This window comes from Mustela lutreola, chromosome 9, assembly GCF_030435805.1.
Source record: "Mustela lutreola isolate mMusLut2 chromosome 9, mMusLut2.pri, whole genome shotgun sequence".
Taxonomy (NCBI): domain Eukaryota; kingdom Metazoa; phylum Chordata; class Mammalia; order Carnivora; family Mustelidae; genus Mustela; species Mustela lutreola.
This window is the reverse complement of record NC_081298.1, coordinates 25,947,069-25,969,507: the sequence shown is the minus strand read 5'-3', so window position 1 is coordinate 25,969,507 and position 22,439 is coordinate 25,947,069. Positions and strand designations below refer to the sequence as shown.

General features: G+C 51.5%; 1 protein-coding gene and 1 pseudogene across 4 annotated transcripts; both read right to left on the bottom strand.

Moving 5' to 3' along the window:
* Positions 1-956: 956 nt before the first annotated feature.
* Positions 957-8,144, bottom strand: LOC131808335 (putative testis-specific Y-encoded-like protein 3; annotated as a pseudogene).
* Positions 8,145-8,252: 108 nt separating this feature from the next.
* Positions 8,253-22,401, bottom strand: PLAGL2 (PLAG1 like zinc finger 2). Of its 4 annotated transcripts, none has more exons than XM_059133578.1 (3): positions 22,259-22,401; positions 16,506-16,879; positions 8,253-13,403 (listed from the first exon to the last, which is right to left on the bottom strand). In XM_059133578.1, exons 2-3 carry the CDS (start codon positions 16,763-16,765, stop codon positions 12,170-12,172), a joined length of 1,494 nt encoding a protein of 497 aa, XP_058989561.1. In that variant the 5' UTR covers positions 16,766-16,879; positions 22,259-22,401; the 3' UTR covers positions 8,253-12,169. The 4 variants fall into 4 exon arrangements, with proteins under 4 accessions (XP_058989561.1, XP_058989563.1, XP_058989562.1 ...); XM_059133580.1 differs by lacking the exon at positions 22,259-22,401 and adding an exon at positions 21,734-22,213; XM_059133579.1 differs by lacking the exon at positions 22,259-22,401 and adding an exon at positions 19,198-19,892.
* Between the last annotated feature and the right edge of the window lie 38 nt (positions 22,402-22,439).

Here is a 22,439-nt window from a genome sequence, read left to right as displayed (position 1 = left end):
TTGCTCTAGTTTCGGGACAGATTTTTCTGATTGTAAAAACTTGTCCAAAGTTCCTCCCCTGGCTAACAGAACAGGGCAGAGTCCTGAGAGCAGAGGCGAGCAGCACCCTGGGGTCAGAGGCTCCTGTTGCTCTCCACCCCGGAGCAGGAAGCCCCTCCTCGCTCTGACCTCCTTCCTCCACCCTCGCGCAGGTGTAAGCCAAGCAGCCATCTCTCTGGAGGAGGGACCAGAAATGGGCACAGACACTGCCTGGAGAAGGGCTACGCTGGCCACACAGGGTTCCTATTCCCAGAGATAATCTTACACTGGCCCACCTGGAAGAGTGTCCTAAACCAGGAGCATGTAAAGTACTCACTGATTCCACAATGAGTTTCGGAAGCCCCAGGCATGCCCGGTGTTAGCTAGGTGAGGGATACTCAGCGGTGATTAGAACGAAGTCCCCACAAGGGGAGGGGAAAAGGCAGGTATGTAAGAATGTAATGTCAGATGGTTGTAAGTGCTCTTACAAAATTCAAACCACAGAAAGGGAGGGAGAGCTACAGGGCAATTTATTTATTTTAGAGAGAGAGAGAGAGAGAAAGAGCGAATGTGAGGGGAGGGGCAGAGGGAACAGGAGAGAAAGAATGTCCCGCAGACTGCCGGCTGTGAGCAAGGAGCCTGACGTGGGGCTGGAGCTCATGATCCTGAGATCACAAACCTGAGCCGAAATCACGAGTCAGACACTTAGCCGACTGAGTGACCCTAGCGCCACAGCAGGGTAGTTTTAAGAAGGGGTAATCAGGGAAGGCTTCCTGAAGAGGTGAAATAGTAACAGATGAGCTGAGAAACCATAAGGAATGCATACTTGTATCTGAAGAAGAAGGTTCCAGGCAGAGGGCAGAGCAAGCAAGGTTCTGAGCCAGATTTGAAGACCAGCAGGAGGCGGTGTCGCTGAAAAGTGACCTGGAGAAGGGGAGCCAGAGAAGGTGAAGTTAGAGACATTACAAGAGGCCAGATCATGAGGCTTTTTTTTTTTTTTTTAAGATTTTATTTATTTATTTGACAGAGAGAGATCACAGTAGGAGAGAGGAAGGGAAGAGATCACAGAGAGAGGAAGGGAAGCAGGCCCCCTGCTGAGCAGAGAGCCCGATGTGGGACTCGATCCCAGGACCCTGAGATCATGACCTGAGCTGAAGGCAGCGGCTTAACCCACTGAGCCACCCAGGCGCCCCCATGAGGCTTTTTTAGGTTGTGAGGAGTGGGTTAGTTTTTCCTCTTCCATGTGATTGGAGTCTTTGGAGGGTTTAGAACTAAGGACATGACCTGACTCAGGTCTAGAGAGCCACTCTGGCTGCTGTGTCCATGTAAGCCCCTGGCACATAGTAGGTGCTCACTAAACGTCAGTGGTTAGTATCACTGCTTTCCGCCTCATCATTGGGCTCTTGAGGTTACTGAGGGCAAAGATCAAAACAGTCATCTTGTATTCCTGGTTCCCATTCTGGAGTGGTTGCTAAAATATGTGGGTAAACAAATGAGTGACTCAGGACATGAAAGAGTGAGCAAGCAGGAGTGAGCTCTGAGGATGAGACTCCTGCCCCAGATGGGTGGCTGGGATCCATGGCTGCCACGGCCCCTTGCTGAGATAAGTCACAGAGTGAAAGAAGCATGGCGCTGGCCAGGCAGCAGAAAGATCCAGTCAGTACCCATTTTGGTAAGCGCCATCGTCCAGGGCCTAAGAACTTGCAGGCTGTGACAGGGCCCAAATGTGGCCTGCAGGAGTCTAAACGCACCTGCCAACCACCAGGTAGGTGCAGGGCAGGCAAATGACTTGGGGCACCAGTTTCTAGGGTCCCCAGGATGTTTAGAGGCTCACTCTGATTCCTTTGGGAGCATCACAAACAGGTGTTTAACACAAAAGAGAAACCCAGAGGAGGTAGCCTGGCCAGGCAGAAGTATTAAAAATTTGGGTTCTAGGCTGTACTTTGGAGGTGGCAGAAATTGTTGCAAGGAAGAGCAATCATGAAGGGCTTCCTGGAAGAGCTGCAGCCTGGGGTCAAACTGTCAACTAGAGAGCTGGAGTTGCAGACACTCCCCTCCCCTTGCCGCCAGCTACCCTGTGAGCTCTCTCCTACCCTTGAACCACATCTGATATCCCTCCCCACTATCCATGGGCTAATGCCTTGGCTTGAATATCCAGAAAATGGCCTACCCATCCAGCGTCGCCTCTTCCAAGTAGCCTATATCCAGGGTCCATGCTGTGCCCTGAGCACATCAGGCATCTTTTATCCCAGTGCCTTTGGTCCTGCCATTTGCTCCCTCAGGAATTCCCTAGGGGCATTTTACCTAAATGGCTGCCTTTTCCTCAAGGCCCAGCTCCTTTGTCCCAACATCAGGGGAGTCTCCACCCTCCGATCCCCCATCACACATATTTAGGGTGAACTGTATGTCAAACTGGACTTAGTTGGGTCCCATCTCTTTGGGGTCATGGTTCTGTACCAGTTAGGCTTCTTGTCCTGGCGTCATTGTTAGCAGTGCCCCTTTCATTCCCAGATGTGCTCCAGCTGTGCAACAAATCACACAGAGACCCGTCACTGCCCAGCTGAAGGTCTCCAGTGGGAACTATGCCTTGTTCTTTGTTCTGTTGGGGCCTGGGATAATGCTGTGGGTATTATGGACACATCTGGAGAGTCATTCACTTGCACAAGTAATTTCTGAGGCATAACACGGCTAAGTAGCCAACGGATAGGTCACTGTTCTCCTGATTTGTCGGAGGAAGGAGAAGAGAGGAAAACAAGACCATTTCAGAGAGTTACAATGATATGGAGAAAATCTTGAAGGGGCGGGGAGAAGAGACAGAACGGGGTAAAGAAAGACTTTAGATAGGCAAGGTTGGGATGGCCTCTGGAGAAGTGACATTTGACTAAAGCCTGAAAGAGGGGAGGGGGCCAGAGAGGAGAGTATCTGTAGGAAGAAAATTCTAGAAAGTGCAAAACCCCTGAGGCCAAAATGTGCTGCATTTGGAGGAGAGAGGTTACTGGGGGTGAGTGAGTAAGGACATCAGTGGGCGGGGTCAGCAGGAGCCAGACAGGGGGCAAAGCCCAGGGCTGGGCTTTGTCAGCCAGGTTAAAGAATAAGGACTTTTTTTTTTTCCTGCCAATGGAGAGTTCTGGATGGAGGAATAATATCATCCAACTTCTTTTTTCCCCAGACTGAAAGGTTTTTATTTTTTTAACCATGCAGATAGGAGACAGTAGTGCCATGAATCTTCTTCTGATTGGACAAAACCATCCCATGGATATTTCTCTGTTTAGAAGCAGAGATCCAGCAATGCCCGCTACATCGTGGCGGCCAGGGCACAGAGTCATCAGGACCTTAGCAGATTTCTTTCTGGAGGCTATCCTCACAGAACATGCTAACAGCTCCCAGTTTTAAGTCCTACAGAACCACACAGGGCTGTATTAACAGGCCACAACAACCTGATCGCCACCACAAATGGCCACTGAAGTCCCCTAATGGCACGGCAGGGAGAAATTACATGGATGTTCTTGTAAATGTTCTCAACTAAAAGCAATAAGCAGGCCTGGACAGCTCAATGTTTCCACCGGGCAGAAACAGGGGAGGAGATGCATAGGATCTTACTTAAAAGCCATGAAACGAAAAACAGCGTTCACTTTCCACTTTCACACCTGGACCAAGAGAACCTCTCAAGTTTCAGTGGTTGGTTAGTAATTCTTCTCATTTAAAAAACATTTTGATGAATCAAGAAAGTTCAGAAGAACCAGGGGACTCTGCTCCCTACATGCCATGGTCTCTCAGCCACTGGAAACTTCCCAGCTGCCTCTGCTTCCATTGCATTCCCCTGCAGAGAGCACCGGCCACCATGTTTCGTGTCAAGGCCTCCCCAGGTCCTGGGAAGCAAAAGACAAGGCCTTCCTCCCGAAGGAGGACCGGGGGAGGCAACTGAACTCCTCCACCTACACAGTCCCAAAGTGGGGGCTGGACCTGGTAGAAGGAGAAGAAAGGAGTTGGTCTAAAAGAATACAGCACAGAACAAAGAACTAGCCCCGCCCCTGGGGGAGTGCCCTTGCTAAAGGGGGCGGAGCATGTGAAAGAGGTGGCAAAGAAGGGGGAGGCCCTCCCACGGTGTGCAGAGCAACCCTCCTTCTCTAGCGCCAAAAGGGGAAGATTCAATTAAAAAGACAGCCTGCTTAGCTGTTTTTAAGAACTTTGCTTCTTCAGTTGTTTGTTCTGAGCTGTCATTTTAAAGAAAACGAAAAAAATGTTAGGTCTGGGCAGGTGTAGACAGGTCCCACAACTGGAAACTCCCCTCCTGTACCTGCAGCCCGGCAGCCTAAAAACAGAGACTGAGGGTGCCGGTTGGGGGCCTGGATTCTGTGTGATCCCCATGACCTGGCTCAGGAAAATAGGCTTCTGGAAGGGACCCCCATCATGGCCCCTGGCTGGAGCACATGCCCAGAAATGCCAGCATGCCAGAGCTCCTAGGGAGCTGGGGGCTTTCTTGTGCCTTGCCAGGTGGTGGTTGGGGCCCTTACAGACCTGGGAGCAGGCAACAATGTTGGTGGCAGCCCTGGCAGAACTCAGGAAGGAAGGAAAATGGGTGGGTCCAGAGGTAGACCTGGACCACGAAGATGATGGTAGTGCCCATCTTTAGCACCTGCAGGTCCTTGGTAGACACCATGGCATGTAACAGATATGTGATGCATGAAACCACTTGGAAACAGAAGAGCTTGGGCATGGAGGCCACAGCCTTGGAGCAGAGTCCACTGAACGTTCAGAGGGGCCAGGGAGCCTGAAAGCTCAAGCAGATAGCAGGGTTATGTCATTGGCCTAAACACAGGTAGAAGGGAGTCTTAGGTAGGGGCCAGGTCCCAGCAAGGGGCTTAGCCAGACCGGAACCTGTGGAGCCTAGGAGGGGCCTCTGTGGGCCACCTTGCCAGGCTTCTCCTGGCTATGGGCGGCCTATCACCCAGCAGGTGGTACTGCAGGGGCTGGGGCCACAGGTCCCCTTTAATAATCTGGGCAACCTTGTCAGCGCCTGGGAGGCTGTGCTGCCAGAACCAGGTGAAGACGCTGCGGACCTGGCAAACCAGAACTGATACCACAGTCCTGAGGATCTGCGCTCATACTCTATGAGCACCTTGTTCCAGAAGTAGGGGTTGTTCCAAAAGCGAAACTTGAACTTGCATTGGGTCCTGGCGTGCCTGAGCTCCCTCAGCTCCAAATGCATCAGGTAGCAGAGCACGTCTTCATCACCACTCATGATCATGGCTGTCAACTGCAAGTGGTTCAGAAGGGCGGTGACCCAGGAGCCAGGAATATTCTGGATGACGAAACTCCTCGGGCCAGGTGCAGACGGTGGATGCGCCCAGACCTGCGCTGCAGCCACAGGTAGGCCCTGTCCGCCTGGGCACCTCTCAGCTCCCACTCGATGGCCTCCGGTGGGTGCACGGCTTGGCCTTCCAGGTTTAGGGGCCCCGGGCCCTGCTGCGCCGCGGCTCCCACCTCTGGCTCTTCCTCTCCCGCCCTCACACCCCCAGGTCCCCCAGTACTCCCCCTCCTCCGCGAGCTTCAGCTTCTCCACCCCTCCGCCTCTTCCATGAAGATGGCGCCTTGCCCCGTCGTCACTTCCTCGGCCTTCCCGCCGCCTCCCTCCCGCGAACCCCGCCCCTGGGCTCCTCAGGTCTCTGCAGCCCTGGCCCGGGGCCAGGCGGTTGCCCCGCGCCCCGGAGCAGGCGGGGCAGTCCCGGGGTGGGAGGGGGGCGCCCGGGTGCCGCGGCTTTGCGGGCCCCACCGGTGAGGTTGGGCGACTGGCGCGTGGCGGCTCCAGGGCCACGGTACCCTCGCTGTGATCTCTTGCCGGAGCCTCTGGCCTGGCGGGGGTCAGGGGGCATGGGTGACACTGTGGGTCCCGCCAGAGGGGCAGCGGGGCGCGAAGTGGAGAGGCACGGTCTCCCCCTCCTGGCCCGCTCCGTCCCTCGCGCCCCCCTTCGGGGTGTGATTCGCAGGGGTGCCCCAGCCTGGCGGAGTGGCAGGGGGCTGCCCGGTGGGGATGCAACCGCGAGCGCCAGATGGAACTGGCCCGAGATTAGGAGGGCGCTGGAGGTGCCAGTGGGGTGAAATGCAGGGGTGTTACCAAGCCTGGAGCAGCTCAGAGTGAGCGCTGAGAATCAGGCACAACTCTGGTCGCGGACAGATAGAACTTTCCATCACAACCACCACACCAAGTGATTACTCTCCCGCCAAACCGCCCCCCCCTTCCCACCCCGCCTGTGGTGGGCAGTGGGCACCGGGCGGAGCCCACATTTAACTGCGGTTTGGGGGCAGCTGTAGGAAACTAGCAGCTTTGCACAGGACAAACTACTCAAACATATGCAGAAGAGGCGAACCAGCCTCAAACAAGGAGCTGCAAATGATGGTAACTGATTGGCACATGGAGATACTGGAAATATTTATACGGAGAGAAACTTTAAGAGTACAAGGATCTTGGGCAAGGGAATGTCTCAAGCGCTGTGAACCTGGAGTAAACTGACACCTGTTTGTAGGAACTGTAGCCTCCTGGGCTTGCAGACCGCAAGGTGGATGTTTCTACTTGTCCTAGGCCCAGGCTTCTTTTTTCTAAGATTTTGTTTATATTTGACAGAGAGAGATCACAAGTAGGCAGAGAGGCAGATGGGCGGGGGGGGGGGGGAGCAGACTCCCTGCTGAGCAGAGACCACCCCCCCACACCCAGTGCAGGGCTCCATCCCAGGACCCTGAGTTCATAACCTGAGCTGAAGGCAGAGGCTTAACCCACTGAGCCACCCAGGCGCCCCAACCCTGGCTGCTGCTTGCTCTATACCAGACATTTCACCTATGTGAACTCCAATCTAAATTGCAGGGAATGTGCTTGGATGGGATGAGCCGGGATGAGCCTGGATGAACCAGCCATGCAGCCCTGAGCCTGCAAACACATCTGCACTCCCATGGTCGTGCCTCCCAAACTCAGGATCTACGCAGGTCAGTACATCTAATGGCCCCTCTTCCTAGAAGTCACTGCCACCTCCTCCAGAGAGCCTTCAGCCTCTTCCTGCCCAATGAATAAGATAGCTCTGAGCCCCTGGGCCCACCATGGGGTGTACACTCCCAAGAAGCAAGAGAGCAAGGTGCGTTCCCTTGGGGCCCTGCTAGGGATCTGAAGGCATTGTGGTTGACACTGAATGTTTATGAAGTAAATTCAAGGCCAAAGAGATGAAGGGCCAGCCCAGTGCCTTTGTACACAAAATGCCTGTTACAGACGTTAACACTTATTGTCCCATGGACTCTTGGGCTGGATTCAGAGGTGACTTACACTTTGTGGCTCTGGACACTGGCCCCAGACCACGGAAAAGTAAGCTCAATTTTAGCCCTGGATAGGAGGATCGCAGTACGAGTTACAGGGCCCGGGGTGGTGAGGACTACCTTTGTTAAGAGATTGGCCAAGAAGCAAAGTCAGAAGCCACGTCACTGTCTCAAGTTTGTCTACACCCAATGGGCATGCCCAGGTGTGAGCAAGGTCAGGTCCTAGCTCTGCCACTTGCCAGCTGTGCACTTTGGGCAGTGGATGGCATGTCTTTTCTTGGACAACCAGCACTCATTCCCCATCCTAACTGTAACCCCAATTTCCTTTGAGAAACGGTTCACTCCTCCTGTCTCATTCAGCCTTGTTGTCGCCGGCTGGTTTTGGGGAGAGCACAGAGCCCTATCAAAGCCAGTGAACAGGAGATGCCTAGTGGTGCTTTTGTGAATATAAGAAAGAAATAGAATTTCTTGCTCTTCCTGGTCAGCACTGTGACTGACAGGGATGGAATCATGGCAGCATTCTACTCCTACACAAAGGGAGCCACTTTGTAGAGCCTGAGGACAAAGTCATTTCTACAAAAGATAGGGTCGAGAGAGACAGGAATGCTAAAGCCAGCCATGTTTGAGTGGCTGAACCAATTCTAAAAACTGTGCTACTGTGCTACATCTGGCATTTTTCGTTATATGAAATTTCATTAAGCCACTCTGATTTTTCTGACCCTTGCGTCCAAGTTTAAGTGATAATGTGATGCCACTTACCTCAAAGACATCTCATTACGATCTTTCATTTCAAAGTCTATAGGTGCTAACGTGAAGGCCTGTTTCATCTGCCCTACACTCACCATTCCCTTGGGGGCTAGAGATGTTTGGAGTTTCTAGTTCCCCAGGCTCTCTCCAGCCCTTTCCCAATCAGACAGGTTCACAACTTCCAAACACATCATTCAGAAGTTTTTAATAAACAACTTCATTATAAAAACTTTTTTTTTTGAAAATGTAATTCTGTAAAACATTGAAAAATCTACTTTAACAAAGATACGCCCTGTGCATTTTCTAATGGCACTTATATTTTACAATTAAAAACCTTGTTTTATATAAAGCCAAAAATACTCCAAGAGGTTATTCACTGTGTTTACAAAGTGCTAGAAGGTTTTTGTCTTGTATTTTTCTCTCTTTAAATAATCTGGCGTTACGAAAGAGTGGCCCCAAAGCCTTGATCACTGCGGGGGGAGGGAGGCGAATGGGAAGTGTGTTTCAAGAGTTCTAGTGCCAAGCAGGCAGAGGTGGAGGGGGCAGCTACAGAAGTGAGCTTGCATCTGAAGAAACTGGGCTGGAATACTTCTTCCAAACCCCTCCACAGAGGCACTAGATTATCACGGTGAATCTCTCTTCTGTTAGAACCAGAACACCCCTTCCCTTGCCGCAGACCCTTCTCTCCAGTGGTGAAGGTCATAGCCAATTCCTTCCACAGCAGGTTAGAGCTCCAGGAGAGGCCAGGGTGGGGTCCCAGAGGAATCTGGACTTTTCTGGCCAACACCTGCCTAAGGCAAAGTTTCTTATTACATAAATATCCTTGTTAAAAAGCAAAATATTGATCCTGTACAATATAAACTGTTAAAAAAAATCGTGCTTAAAAACAGCTCCTAGATAAGAGGGGAGGTAGAGGGAATGGGTAAAACAGCTACCAAAAAAAAAGGGGGGGAGCGGGCAGGGATTCAGACTAGTAGGGGAAGTTTAGGGCAGTGGAAGAATTTCAACTTAGGACAATATCTACCAGCAAAAAAGTAATCACACCTGCTTCCCGGATTTCCATTAAATGCCATTTGTAAAAGGTGGGGCGGTTGGGGGGGGAACTCATTGGTGCTCCTTTTCCCACCTCTCCCCTTTTAAGATGTGCACAGAACCTTTGAGCTGACACAGCTGGGCAGGTCATCCCTGGCCCCCAGAAATGTACTCAGCCTGGACCAGCTATGTACAGGCTGGGAGGTGCCTGCCCTGTTCAGGGCAACTCATCGCTGACAGAAGTTGGAGGAGGTGGTAGGGAAAGGAGACATCACCCCTTTTACCTGGTCCCTGTTTGGTCTCTGCCACATGCCATGGCTCCTGTCCTGGGCAGACACCCCTTGGGCTCTCGTGGCCTCAGTAAAGGTACTGAAGTGGGTTTGGTACTGAGTGCAGGATAAGGCTATTCTTATCCTTCGAACAACCAGGCCAATAAGGCTTTTTTTTTTTTTTTTTTTTCCTCCTTAAATTTTGGGGAAGGGAAGTTTAAGAAACGGCTGGGTGACTATGGTCCAAAAAAAGGTGAAGGCAGATGTTCCTCTGTACCAGCAAAGTTCACAGTGATAGAGAAATTCCTTGTGTGTGGTGAGGGCACTGAAGGAAAAGAGGGGCAGGATAGAAAGGGGGGACGGGGCAAGGCCCCGGTTACAAGGCTTTAAATAGTCGCTCTGCCTGTTCTAGGAGTTTCCCAGCATCACTACTGGGGCAGAGAATTCAAGGAAGGGACAGGAAAGGACAGGCAAGAAGAGTGGACTCCTCTAAGCCTGAGACTGTCTATTCTGTGGCCGGAGGCCCACCTGCCTCTATGAACGAGGGGGGCAGAGAAGGTGGCCGGGAGCAGGTAAAGGGCTGCTGGGTCTAGTGATGAGGACCAGCGACAATAAGAAGAATGGCAGCACCGAGTCCTGCTGGGACCCTCACGTGCCATTTCCTGTAATACGAGTCCCAGTAACATGCACAGCATGTAGGAGGTGGCTGCGTACCACGGGGGACGCTTTTAAAAATAAACCTTAATTAGTCCCTGGGACTCACTGAAACTAATTTTTAGAAGCAAATCATCTAGTCTGATTCTAACCTTGCCAGACATTTTTATATCTGGTTTGTTTTGTTTTGTTTTGTTTTAAAGGTATCCCAAGCTACCCTGCCTAAATCAAAATGTGCTTATTCACGCCACATTGCTTCCAATTAAGGACCAGGGAGCTACATTTTAAGGTTTTCACCTCAAAGAGTACTGGCCTGGGCTGAAGCAGAAGCCTGGGTCTTGGACCTGCTCAGTTCCTGATGAAAAAGCAAAGTGATTTCTAGAAGGGAGAGTAGGAGGACTGGGAGGAGGCTGAGGCAGTTCCTTGGTAGTTCGTCCTGAAACCCTCGTGGAGAAGCCAGCATGAGGCACGGCTGAGAGAGGTGCCCAGAAACTACTGGCTGCACTTGTAGGAGTTAACAGTAAAGAGGTAGAAGTGTGTTTCTGAATCAGAGTGGAGGTGTCTCATGAGGGTCCCACATCAGTGGTCCCCGAGCTGCCTCCCTCCCGTGAGTGGGAAGAGCGAAGCCCATCCAGAACTGAGAAATGAAGCAGGGATGGGGTTCGGCTGGGCAAGGGCTGCACTGTCTGGGGCAGGGAGCCCCACAAGCCAGATCACCTGTTGCAAGAAACCCTGCTAAGTATCGGGGCTAGGTGGGGGGGGGGCATAAGCAGAAGGTGGAATTTCTTTGATGGAGAGCGGAGAAGCCTATGCACAGTGACCCCGAGTCCACGGTAACTGCAAAGGAGTGGAGATAGAGGGGGCACTGTGGAGAAAAGGTTAGTATGGGAGCCAATGACATACCCACAGGTTAGGACTCAACTATCTGCCCAGCCCTAACTTCCTGAAAACTCTTCTTCCAACAATTCCACAACTTCCTGGAAAAGGGATAAATAGGAGACAAAATCAGGGCTTCACACCCTCTCCTTTGCTATCCACACCAGCTTAGAACCTGAGTCCCTCCTTCCGAGACTAATGATAACAGTTCATGATGTCTGGGGCAGGGGTCGGGGAGAGGGGGCAATGGGAGTGGGCAAAAGCAGCGGCCATGCCTTTCAGGCCTCCCCTCTCCAGTTCAAGGGGAGGGGGTGGGGTCATGATGTACTTGGAGAAAAACAGAACTGCAGACCTGTGAGAAAACGGCTCCAGTCTTCTTGCCTGTCTCGCGGACACTGCCGAGGAAGGCAGGAACAGACACAGTCATGGAAGATGGCAGAGACTGAAGCAGTCCAAAGTCAGTTTATTTCCCCACAGGGGAAAAACGTGACCTCAAGTGAAGAGAAGTCAGCGAGACCCGACTCCGCCTTGTAAACAGGGCTCCAGTTAACACCAGGTACCAAATGGTTCCGGCTGGTGCCAACTGGAATGGACTGGTGGGAATGGACTCACGGCGTGTAAACAATGTTCACTGCAATCACTCTAAGGCTAACAGCTTGGCAAGGGAGGTGAATGGTGTGTCTGAGACGACTGTGTAAACGGTGCCGTTGCTGGACAACACTGACTGGAAGTGGAGGTGTCGGTACAGGAGGGACGGGGGCGGTGGGAGGAAGAGGCCCTCTCTCCTGCCCACTGGCTGGAAGCAGGTGATGGAGCCAAGTGACCCTTTCTCTGCAGCAGGGCCCGACCAACTGCTGTGGGGTCTGCAGGTTGGGACCAGGAGACGGGCTTCTTGGGCTATTTCTCTCGAGGTCATCCAAAGTGAAACCCTCTGTCTCCAAGAGACTGCCTCCTTCTCCGAAGAGAAAGCGCTTCTGACGTTTTGGAGGGGGAGAGGGCTGAGTGTGGCTCCCGATTCAGATCAAAAAAGTAAAAGTAAAAATACCTGAAGTTCTATGGTATGAGATCTTTTCATGGGGCTGGGGCTCAGGGCTCCTCCTGGAACTGATCCTGGAGCCTTGAACCCCCAAACCAAGTGCTCCATATAGATACTGGAATTTTTTCTTTTTGAACCCAGCTCTGAAAGCTCAGCTGCCTTCGTGGGGGAGGCAGACAAAGTGGGCACAGAGGCTCCCTGACGGAGCCCAAGCCTGGACCGAGGGCCTCCCTGGGGGCTACTGGAACGCCTGGTGGAAACGAGGCAGGGTGGTGGTGCTCAGGCCAGATGTGAAGACCGGAGGCAAGGAGTGCAGAGGTCCAAAGTTCAGCGGCCCCCCAGCTCCGGGGGAGTCTTGAGGCTGTGCTTGCAAACTGGTGAGCAAGGGCTGTGCCTCAGCCTGGGAGTAGCCCATGACCAGGCCTCCCGCGGGCCCCGGCGGGTTGCACGGGGGGAGGTTGAGGGGGAGAAAGCCCAGCAGGTGGGAGAAGTCCACGTTGGCGGCGCAGAGGGCCTCAGAGAGGCTGGCGGGGCTCCTGGCGAGCAGTGCCTCATCTAGGAGGGCCGCCGCCGCCGCCGCCGGCTGAGGTGAGGCGGGCTGGGGCTCAGCGGACGGGAGAGAGAGGCTTCCGGGAAGCTCTGCCAGAAAACTATCCACCTCCACTTTGGGCAATTTGTCAGGCAAGTATGAGGTAGATCCAAGCTGGTATTTTGGAGGAAGCTGAGCTGGGGAAGAGATGGGCGAGGATTCCAGTGGGTAGCTCATACCCACGGGCAGCGTGCCGTGCACCAGGGAGTGGGGCACGCCCGGGCTGGGCATGGTGGGGATGTGGGCGCCATACATGCCCACGGGCAACACGCCAGGGAAGGCCTTGGCCCCCATCACGTCCCGAGAGGCCATGCACAGCACGGGGCTCAGCTCCTCCTTCACACTGACCGTGGAGCTGCAGCTGAGTAGGCCTAACATGTCCACTGGCTCTGTCTTGATTTTGAGCAGCTCCTGTGAGTGGCTCTTCTTGACATGACGCGTCAGGTGGTCCTTGCGGCCGAACCGCTGGGCACAGTACTGGCACAGGAAGTCCTTCCGGCCCGTGTGCACCACCAAGTGCCGCCGCACATCCTTGCGAGTGTAGAACCGCCGGTCACAGTGGTCGCAGGGGTGCTTCTTCTCCTTGGCACCACCAGCTACTCGGCGTGAGTGGGCCTTCAGGTGCTCCAGCAGGGCCTGGGTACTCTCAAAGGTCTGCAGGCACACCTTACAGCTGAGGTCACCGCTGCTGGCGGCATGCATAGCCAGGTGGCGCCGGTAGCCTAGCTTTGTATTGTAATTCTTACCGCACTCAGAACAGTGAAGGGCCTCTTTGTTGGGGTCATGGGTCTGCAGGTGGTTCCGCAGATGGTCCTTGCGGTGAAACATCTTATCACAGTACATGCACTGGTGGGGTTTCTGGGCTGAGTGGGTGGCCATGTGCCTGGGGGTAGGGATGGAGGATAGAGGAGAAAAAGAAGGGAGATCACAAGGGCTGGCCACAACCGAGACATCCACTGGCAGAACTAGATACTAAAATTATGGTCGAACCATGTGATGGAATGCAATGGGGTCCCGTGCCAGTCAGTACCTAAATTCTATAGCTGTCCTCGCCCACCTGCAAAATCTCCTATGTACTGCTAGTCTTTGCAGCACTGTTAGTAGCAGTTAAGTCAGGAACGATCTAAATGTCCATCAATAGGGAACTGGCAAATAAATTATGGTAAGTTCATAAAATGACACAACTTAAAAAAAAAAAACAAAAAAAAAAAACAAGGTCGCTTTATATGCCCTCAGGGAACAAGCTCTTAGGATATACGAAGTGGTAAAAAGCAATGGGACAGGGGCGCCTGGGTGGCTCAGTGGGTTGAGCCACTGCCTTTGGCTCGGGTCATGATCTCAGGGTTCTGGGATCGAGTCCCGCATCGGGCTCTCTGCTCAGCGGGGAGCCTGCTTCCTCCTCTCTCTCTCTGCCTGCCTCTCTGCCTACTTGTGATCTCTGTAATAAATAAATAAATAAAATCTAAAAAAAAAAAGAAAAAAAAAGGCAATGGGACAGAACAGTACATGCAGAATGGTACTATGCATAGGATAAAAACGGAAAATAGACAAATGTTTGTTTATATGCACTCAAAAATATTTCTGGATATACAAGAAAAAACGGAAAATAGACAAATGTTTGTTTATACGTACTCAAAAATATTTCTGGAAGGATATACAAGAAATTAACAACACTGGCTGCCTTTGCAGAGATGAGATAAGAAGCTGATGCGTATGATGGAGAATTTCCATTGTATGCCTTTTGGTATCTTGTGAATTTGTTTTGTGTGAATGTATGTTCTTTTCAAAAAATTTAAAATGGTACGATAAAAAAAAAAAAAAAAGAAATCTATCTAAACTTCCTGATCTAGAACAATCCCAAAATATAAGGGGCTGAGTCAAAAAAGGAAGTTTGGTAGTGTGTGTGTAATACAATCCCTTGTGAAAATAAAAAGGGAAGGAGTACATGTTTCAATGTCTCAGCAAGGATACACAAGAAAATAACCCCAGTGGACACCTCTGGGGAGGAAAATGGTTGCTTCCAGCATGAGGACAATTCATTTTTCACTGAATGCCCATCTGTACCATTTAAAGTGTTTGCCACATAAACCAGCAACACTTAAAAAACTGTTCCAATGGTATAGCACCTCAGTGCCCGCCTTGGTTTACCTGCTCCCATCTGGAGGGACAGCAGCTCAGAGTGCAGGAGTTACAATCCAGAGCTCCACAGGACATTCAGAATCAACTCACCAAGACTTCAAGGGCCCACATTTACCAGGCCCTGTGTGAACTGTCATTTACCTTGTTCTCCACAAGAGGCCAAAGCATAGGACAGCCCTACCCACCAGTCAGTAAGCAGCAGAGGCTAAATCTGAACACGGTCCTTCTTGCAACCTGAGTTCACTTAGGTACGCCACCGCTGCCTCCGCTATAGCACCCAGTGATCCTTCCTACCTGTAAGGTAGCAAACAGCCATTACACTCATGCTATGTGTGAGTGCCCTGCCTGAGAGTTACTGTGAACCTCCTGGGACATAACTGACATGTAATGTATGAGAGGGAGGTGATAGGTGATCCACAGTCCATTTCCTTCATTTTACAAGTGAGGAAACTGAAGCCCTAAGAAGTTTAGTAACTCACCTAAGCTCACACAGTGACTACAGTTGGAGTCCTGGCTCCTGCCCCCAGACCAGGACCTTTCCTGCAGCCTCCCATGGACACCCAGATGGTACCAAGAGGACAACCCAACTGGAGTCCACCTAAGACACAGGAACACCCAGAATCAAAGCATGATTCTTTCCTGAGGACCAGAGAACTGTCCTGAGGACAATCCTGGTCACCTACTACCCCATTACTTGTTTTAGTTCCTATCAACTGTTTTCCAGACAAAGAACTAAGGCTTTCTGTGGTCATCTTGTTCATGAATTTACTTGTTTGCTGTCTGTCCCCACTATTAAGATAGTGAACTCGAGGGCCAGCACCCTCATCTGTCTGGCTCACTGCTCGGTCCCCGGCACTGAATGCTGTGGCTGGCATATAGCAGGAGCTCAATAAATCATAGCCAGCTAGATGAACGGACGAAGGGGTGTGCATCAGGTAATCTGCCTCATTTGGTTTTTTTTTTTTTTTTTTTTTTTTTAGATTTTTTATTTATTTATTTGACAGAGAGAGATCACAAGCAGGCAGAGAGGCAGGCAGAGAGAGAGAGAGGAGGAAGCAGGCTCCCTGCTGAGCAGAGAGCCCGATGCGGGACTCGATCCCAGGACCCTGAGATCATGACCTGAGCCGAAGGCAGCGGCTTAACCCACTGAGCCACCCAGGCGCCCAATCTGCCTCATTTGTAAAGGGGGCATCTTCCTGTTCTTCTGATGGAAAGGCAAGGATAAAATCTGAGCAGCTCCCCCACCCCCGCCAGGCTGCTCTGCTGTATCTGCTTTATACCAGCACTGTCACATTCCATGTCACTTTATATAGGGCTCTTGGGCTTACAAGTTTCAGATCAGCTGCTGACCCAGAGGGAAACCATGGAGTCTACAGAGACAGAAGGAATCATGTGAACAGCGGACTGGCTCAGAAGAGGCACTGCAGGACCAAAGAAGCTATGTGACCCTAGGTAAATTACTTCCCCACTCTGAGCCTCCACTTTAAAATTTACAGATTGGACCAGAGGGTCTCCTTTTCCTTCTAAAGTTCTAAGACTGAGTTATAATTTCTGGCTAAGAATCTCACCGCTAATTGACAAAGGTGGGGAAAGTAGTATTGCCAAACTGTTCAATCTGGTTTGTTCATGACTGGCTGGTATTTCCCCATCAGAGTCTAATGTCTGCCTACAAATATCAGTATTAGCTTTTAGTGAGTGACTTCAAGTGGTTGGCATTCAGGGTACACTTGTGGGCCAATTAACCTCTACTCTTCTGTCACACATAAAGCCTCATATTCAGTGGAGTCTTTCTGGCTTTGTCCTCTGGAAACCCCACAGAAGGAATAGGTACGGGAGTGTCACCTACCTATATAGCTTGTACTTGGAGGCAAAAGCCTTGCCACAGTGCAGCTGAGGGCAGCTATACGGTCTCTGCTCTGGATGGGGGAGGCTGTGAGGCCTCAGCTTCTCCCCATTCGTGAAGGGCGTCCCCGAGATTTCACATTGGCACTTCACTTGACTCTCCGCCTCCCGGCCCCGAGGCCTGGGAACTAGTTTCCAGCCCACTTCCTCCTCCTGCTTTGCATCTTGAATCCAGGGGGGGACGCTGGTGAAAAATGTGGTCATGGCAAGACTAATGGCGAAGGGCCATGTTATTCAGAAAGCCTCCCCATCAGCTCCACACAGGCTCTCTGCTCGGTCACAGCCTCCAACGCAGCCTTCAGAAAACAATCTCTTCACCTGAAACATCAGAACACCTGGTGTTAGGGAGCCCAATACCATGAAAACATGGGCTCTGGAGGGAGACAGATCCTGTTCTAATCCCAGCCCCTCCACCTCAGAGCCATGTGAATTTCAGCCACCTACTTACTTCCCTGAGCTATCTCCTCATTTACAAAATGGGCTTAATGATCTCCTAAATCCTAAGAATGGCCTGAGGACTAAATGAAATAATGAAGAGAGAGCATTGAGCAGAAGTCTGGGCACCCAGTAAGTGCTTAATGGTAACTATTATTAGTAGTACTAACTAGGTGAATAGTAAGCAAGATAATCTGAGGAAGGAAAAGCCCTAACCTCCAACTATTCTCTTTCAACTTCACTTTTATATCCTTTCCACTAAATTTAGAGATAAGTAGCTCCTCCTCCTCTTTACCCTACCTCCCCCTCACCCACTACTTTCCACAATTCTCCTCCTCATGGAGGTGCTAAAGAGCAATAAAATGCCCAAAAGGCAACATGGAAGGAAGAAGGCTTTGCTTAGGAATTTTACACCCTGGAAAGTCAGCTCCAGAGCCAGATGTGTTTCTCAGTGGAGCATCAATGAGAGGTTCTGGCGGAGGAGGGAACAGAAGACTCCACATTTTCCCCTAAACCAGTACTGGTCTCATCCTACCCACCACCACCTCTCTGGGTGTCCCAAGCCAAGCTTCTTTAGCAAAGCCTGTCCAAGACCCCAGGTGCTGAGTGCCACCCCAACCCGTGCTGGCAGACCCCCATAGCACACATGCATTTCTCCATTATGAGCAGGTAGCATGCTTGCATTACAACTTCTCACCAAACTGATTCTTTGAAGGGTCAGATCACAGTTCTTTCATTTCCACACACTTACCATCTAGAAAAGGACTCTCAACTTTTAGGTGGGTGAATGAGTCACTGAATGCAAGTTGATGCAAGGTTAACTTATGCTCAGAAAGTTCGGGTTTAAATTGGGGTCGCAGCCCTTCCAAAGTGGGGAGCCAATATCTTGAAGTCTGATCCTTTCTCTTGCTGAGGCAGGGGGAGGGGAAGCGTGTGGGAAGGGGGAAAACTGGAGCAAAGATGACATAGCTTTTTTCCTGACATGAACTCAAAGGAAGAGAGGATGGGAGTTACTGTACGGACTGTCAAAAGGGGGACAACAGACCCATATTCACTCACAAACTCATCACAGATTACCAACTGCAAAGCAACTTGCTACAACAGGGGGATTCCTTTTGAAGAGGTCATGCCAAAAATCTGGTCATGAGGCTTTTCCATGTAAAGGGAGCAAAGAGGGTATCTGGGGATTGTCCATGAGAATCTGGGGAAGGCTCCAACCACACAAACAGCTGTGGGTCACAGAATGCTTGCTCAGCTCATTAGCACCTGCTGCTCACAGTGACCATTCATCCAACAGACTGGCCCCGAACGAGATGATGGGATCAGCGGGTTCATGCCCCAGAGAGCTTTGCTCATCATTAACATGAGCTACGTCCTGTTCAGGAACCATTCCTCTTGTTGAAGAAACACTGCAATATAATATGATAAACACTTCCCCATCACGAGTGGAGATTTGCCTAGAAAGATCGGCACAAAGGTGGCTGCATTGTGCATGAGTCATGCGCTGGGGAGGGGTAGGCAGTACTAAAAACTAGTCCCACTTGAGCCTTCAAGTCATTGTGGTGTATGTGCCTGCTTCACTATAAATCTCAAAGGCCTCTGACGTCTGCCTTTCATGGTTTAAGTTCTTCCTCCTTCTCAAGGGTGGAATTACCTGTTTATAATACCAGTGATTACTACGCACCTTGGAAGTGGGTAGAAAACAAGCACAAGTTTAAACATCTAGTTTGGAGGGGAATTTCCCCTACCCTCAAAGTCAAATTCTGCTCCCCCTTCTTACCCAAAATCATGCACCTCAGCCCCTGGAAAGTTGGGAATGGCAGCCAGAGGGAAGCAAGTCGCATCACTTTGGCCAGTGTGAGAGGGGAGCCTAGCCCTGGAAATTCCACACAACCTCAGAAAGAGAACAGGACGTCCCCCACCTCCCACACGTCCACCTCTTCTGTTCTCCTGAACAAGCACAAACAAGACACAGCAGTTTAGTACCCTGCTTCTGAAAGCGTGAGTAATGGGCTTCTAGGAAAGAGGCCAGTGGTGGCTAAGGAAAGCTCACGAGGTTGTACTGACAGAACCAAAGGAGGGAAGCAGCCATGTGCTTGCCTTGATCTGGGTTTAATGGGGCTATGACTCTAAAAGGAAACAGCCAACACCCTGATCCTATTCCCCCCACCCTTTTAAAAAGGCACAGTGGAAGTCCTTACCTATAGTCACCAACAGCCTACTGGATAACCAAAGCTGCCGCTGTTACCTTAGGAACCCTTTTGGGAACCTAGTCTCTCTCCCTCTGTCCTTTGTCTGCAAACTTCTCTCCTCCAGGAAAGTTCCTGGGCCCCTCTCCTTCAGACTTCTTCCTTGGCAAAACTGAAAGAATTCTGCTTCTTTCAAAGCTGCTCTTCTGGTCTCACACTCTAACCTTAACAACTGTAGAGAAGCTGACGGAACCTGTTCCCATAAAACAAACACAATCAATCCCTCCCAGTTACTGGTATAACTCAGTATATTTTCATCCAAAGATTCCTCCTGGCGCCTGATCTGAAGAGGGAGGCAGCATGGAAAGAACCTTGGACTTGCTATCAGGAGAGCTGCCACTCACTGGCCGTGAAACCATGGGCAGGTTACTTTGTTTCTCTGAATCTCTGTTTCCTCAGTTTCTAACCTGAAGATTTATTCTCCTTACCTATAGTAGTCTCAAGGAGGATGAAGTGTCTGATCTAAAGTATGTGAGTACATGCAGTGCTGTCTCTGAGGTCTACACTGTGTCTGCCACTTTTCCGCACAGGGCCCGAGTAGTACTTCTTTTTTTCCCCTTTTAATGTTACTTCTCAGGCCTCTGAGTGCGTTTCCTTCCCTTCACAACATCTCCACAGAACGCAGCCTTCCCCTTTTCCCTCACAGTCAACCCGCAGCACATCCCCTCTAACCAGCCCCCGCTGCGCTCCCCTCCTCCACCACCACATCCTGGGCCACAGTTCTCTCACCTCAGGAATCTCTTCTATTACTAAGGCTCGGTACCCCAAACACAAATGCTTTCCGAAAACTTGAAGGCCTTCTCTGGAAGCTGAAAGGAGACAAACTGCTCCCTAGTCTATCTGTCCTGCTGTGTGCCATGATGCCTGCTGCCCTCTGACGAAACGATAGTTTTTTATGGTGTTACATCATCTCTATAGAAACTGCGTTCTTTCTCCATTATTAGCCTGTTTCCTCATCTGTAAAGCTAAAAATACTTACCTCACAGGCTTGTTGTGAGGATTATTTTAGTCAGGTATGCAAAGGGCACGGCGTAGTGCTTGGCGTGCTGTAAGTCCCCAACAAAAGGCAGCTATTATCTTTGCCTTTGTATTGAGTTGCACGTTCTTATCCCACCTTCTGCTGCGGCAGGAAATTCTCACAACCTTCCCAAAACTGTGGAGAAGCCTCCCCCACCCCCGCAGCAAGAGAAGGGTTAACCTCTAAGTGTTCTTAACTAGAGAGACCCATAGAGGATTAACAGCTCCACTTCAGTGACTACCCTAAAATAGCTTTTATCCCTCCAGCCCAAGAGCTACTTGGGGATCTGAAAAACTCAATTCAACACCTGCCGAGGAGGAAACACACCCGGGAACACACCCTGGAACGTTCCTTAGGGTGGACAGAATCTTCCCTTAAGCAGAACCCAAAATAGCAACTGGGAAATTATAAATAGACTGAGAGAAAAAAAAAAAACACAGACACACACAAAAAAACCAGGTCTTGACCTGAGCACCAGAAACAAATCCAAATGACACACTGGCTGGAAAACAGTGAGAAGGAAAGGGAGGAATGGGAAGAGCCGCCCCTCTCACTCCCTCCCTCACACACACTCCAAAGTGGTGGGAGAATTAAATTACAGGGAGGCCGGAGAGTCTCAATGACTTGCATCATTCCAAGAGACATCAAACAGGATTAACAGGGGTTGGATTTACTCTCGGGCTGCTAGTTCTTCTGTCACTATAGATGGGCCCTCTTTGCAGTCCCTTTGATTCACTCTTTCCTCCCTTCCCGCTGCCTCTCACTCCTGAGGAGGCCATGAGCAAATGGCTGCAACTCACTATAGCCCCATTTTCATTACCAGGAAACCTGGCTGGACCCCCCCCCCCCACAAAGGACTCCCCCAACAATGGAGTGGCCTCACCATGAGGGGGAGGGTTAGAAATCCAAGGCCAGTCTCTATCACAGTCCCAAACTAACAGGTGGAAAAACACACAAGCCAGAAGACAAGCTACTCTTGGAGGTGAAAGCACCAACAACTCCTCTACACCAGTTGTCCCCTTATCTTTCACGTTACAGGTGCCTTTCCCCCACCAGCTGGGGCCAGAGCCTGGGACTGGATTTATAGGGAATAACCAGGTTCCTTGGGCAGCTTCTTAGACCACTCCACTGTGTGGAGGGAGAGGTTCAACTCCCCTGGAGCTGGGAGAGACAGGAGTAGATGCCTGCCAGAGAAGGGACAGAAATTCAGGGAGAAGTCTGGAGGAGGTCTCAGGGATGGGAAGGAAGGAAACGTATGATAAAGAATTATTAGCAAGTGAACTTAGTCTCTAAGGGACCACCTCCCCCCACCCCCAAAAGAGATGGGGGACTACAAGGGCTGGAGGATTCCAGGAGTTGAAAACAGAATTGAATTCTCTGAACTTTCAAAGTCTCAAAAAAGGGTAACCAGATAGATATCTAAGGTTTGGGAGTATGGTCACTGAGGAGGGAATTATAGATGGAGCTTACTGGGGTTCTCCAGAACCGGGTATTTGACGGAAGCCTCAAAATGGGTTGTGTGGTTCTGGAAAACGAAACAGAGAGTAAAAAGCGGAGTATTTGGAGCAGGAAAGGGGGTTATGTGGGTCCCGGTAGGCGTGTCCGAGGGGAGGGAGCAGGTGCAGCTTATCTGCGTCCCCCAGACCCGGGTCCCTCGTAAGGTCAGCAGCGCGTTATCTGGGTCTCCAGGGAACCTGGGGGTCAAGAGTAGGGGACCCTCAGGGCTAAGTCTCCAGGTCTCGGTAGGAAAGGGACCAGTGGGGTTTCTTCCGGTCCCCCGACCCAGGTATCGGATCCGCGGAGAGATTTCGTCACCATGGGGCCTATCGGGGCCCGAACTGGCGTGAAGGGGGCCCCCGGTCGGGGGTGTGGGCGACCGCGCCGCGGGGCCCGAGATGAGAGGCGCCGCCGCTCCGGGTGCCGGGCGCGCGGGCACAGCGAGACGGCCTCCCGCCCCGCTCCCCGCCGTCCCCCGAGGTCCTCGCCGGCACTCACCGCGCTCGGGGCCCCGCGCTGCGGGCCGGGCCGCGCTCGGGCTCCGCCAGGCCCGTTCAGGCCCCGGTAGTGGCGGCGGTCGGGCCATTGTGCGGTGCATTGTGGGAGCCGCTCGAGCGGGCGCTCGGGCCGTGGAGGGGGCGGTGCCGCGGGCTCTCTATGGTCCCGCCCGCCTGCCGGC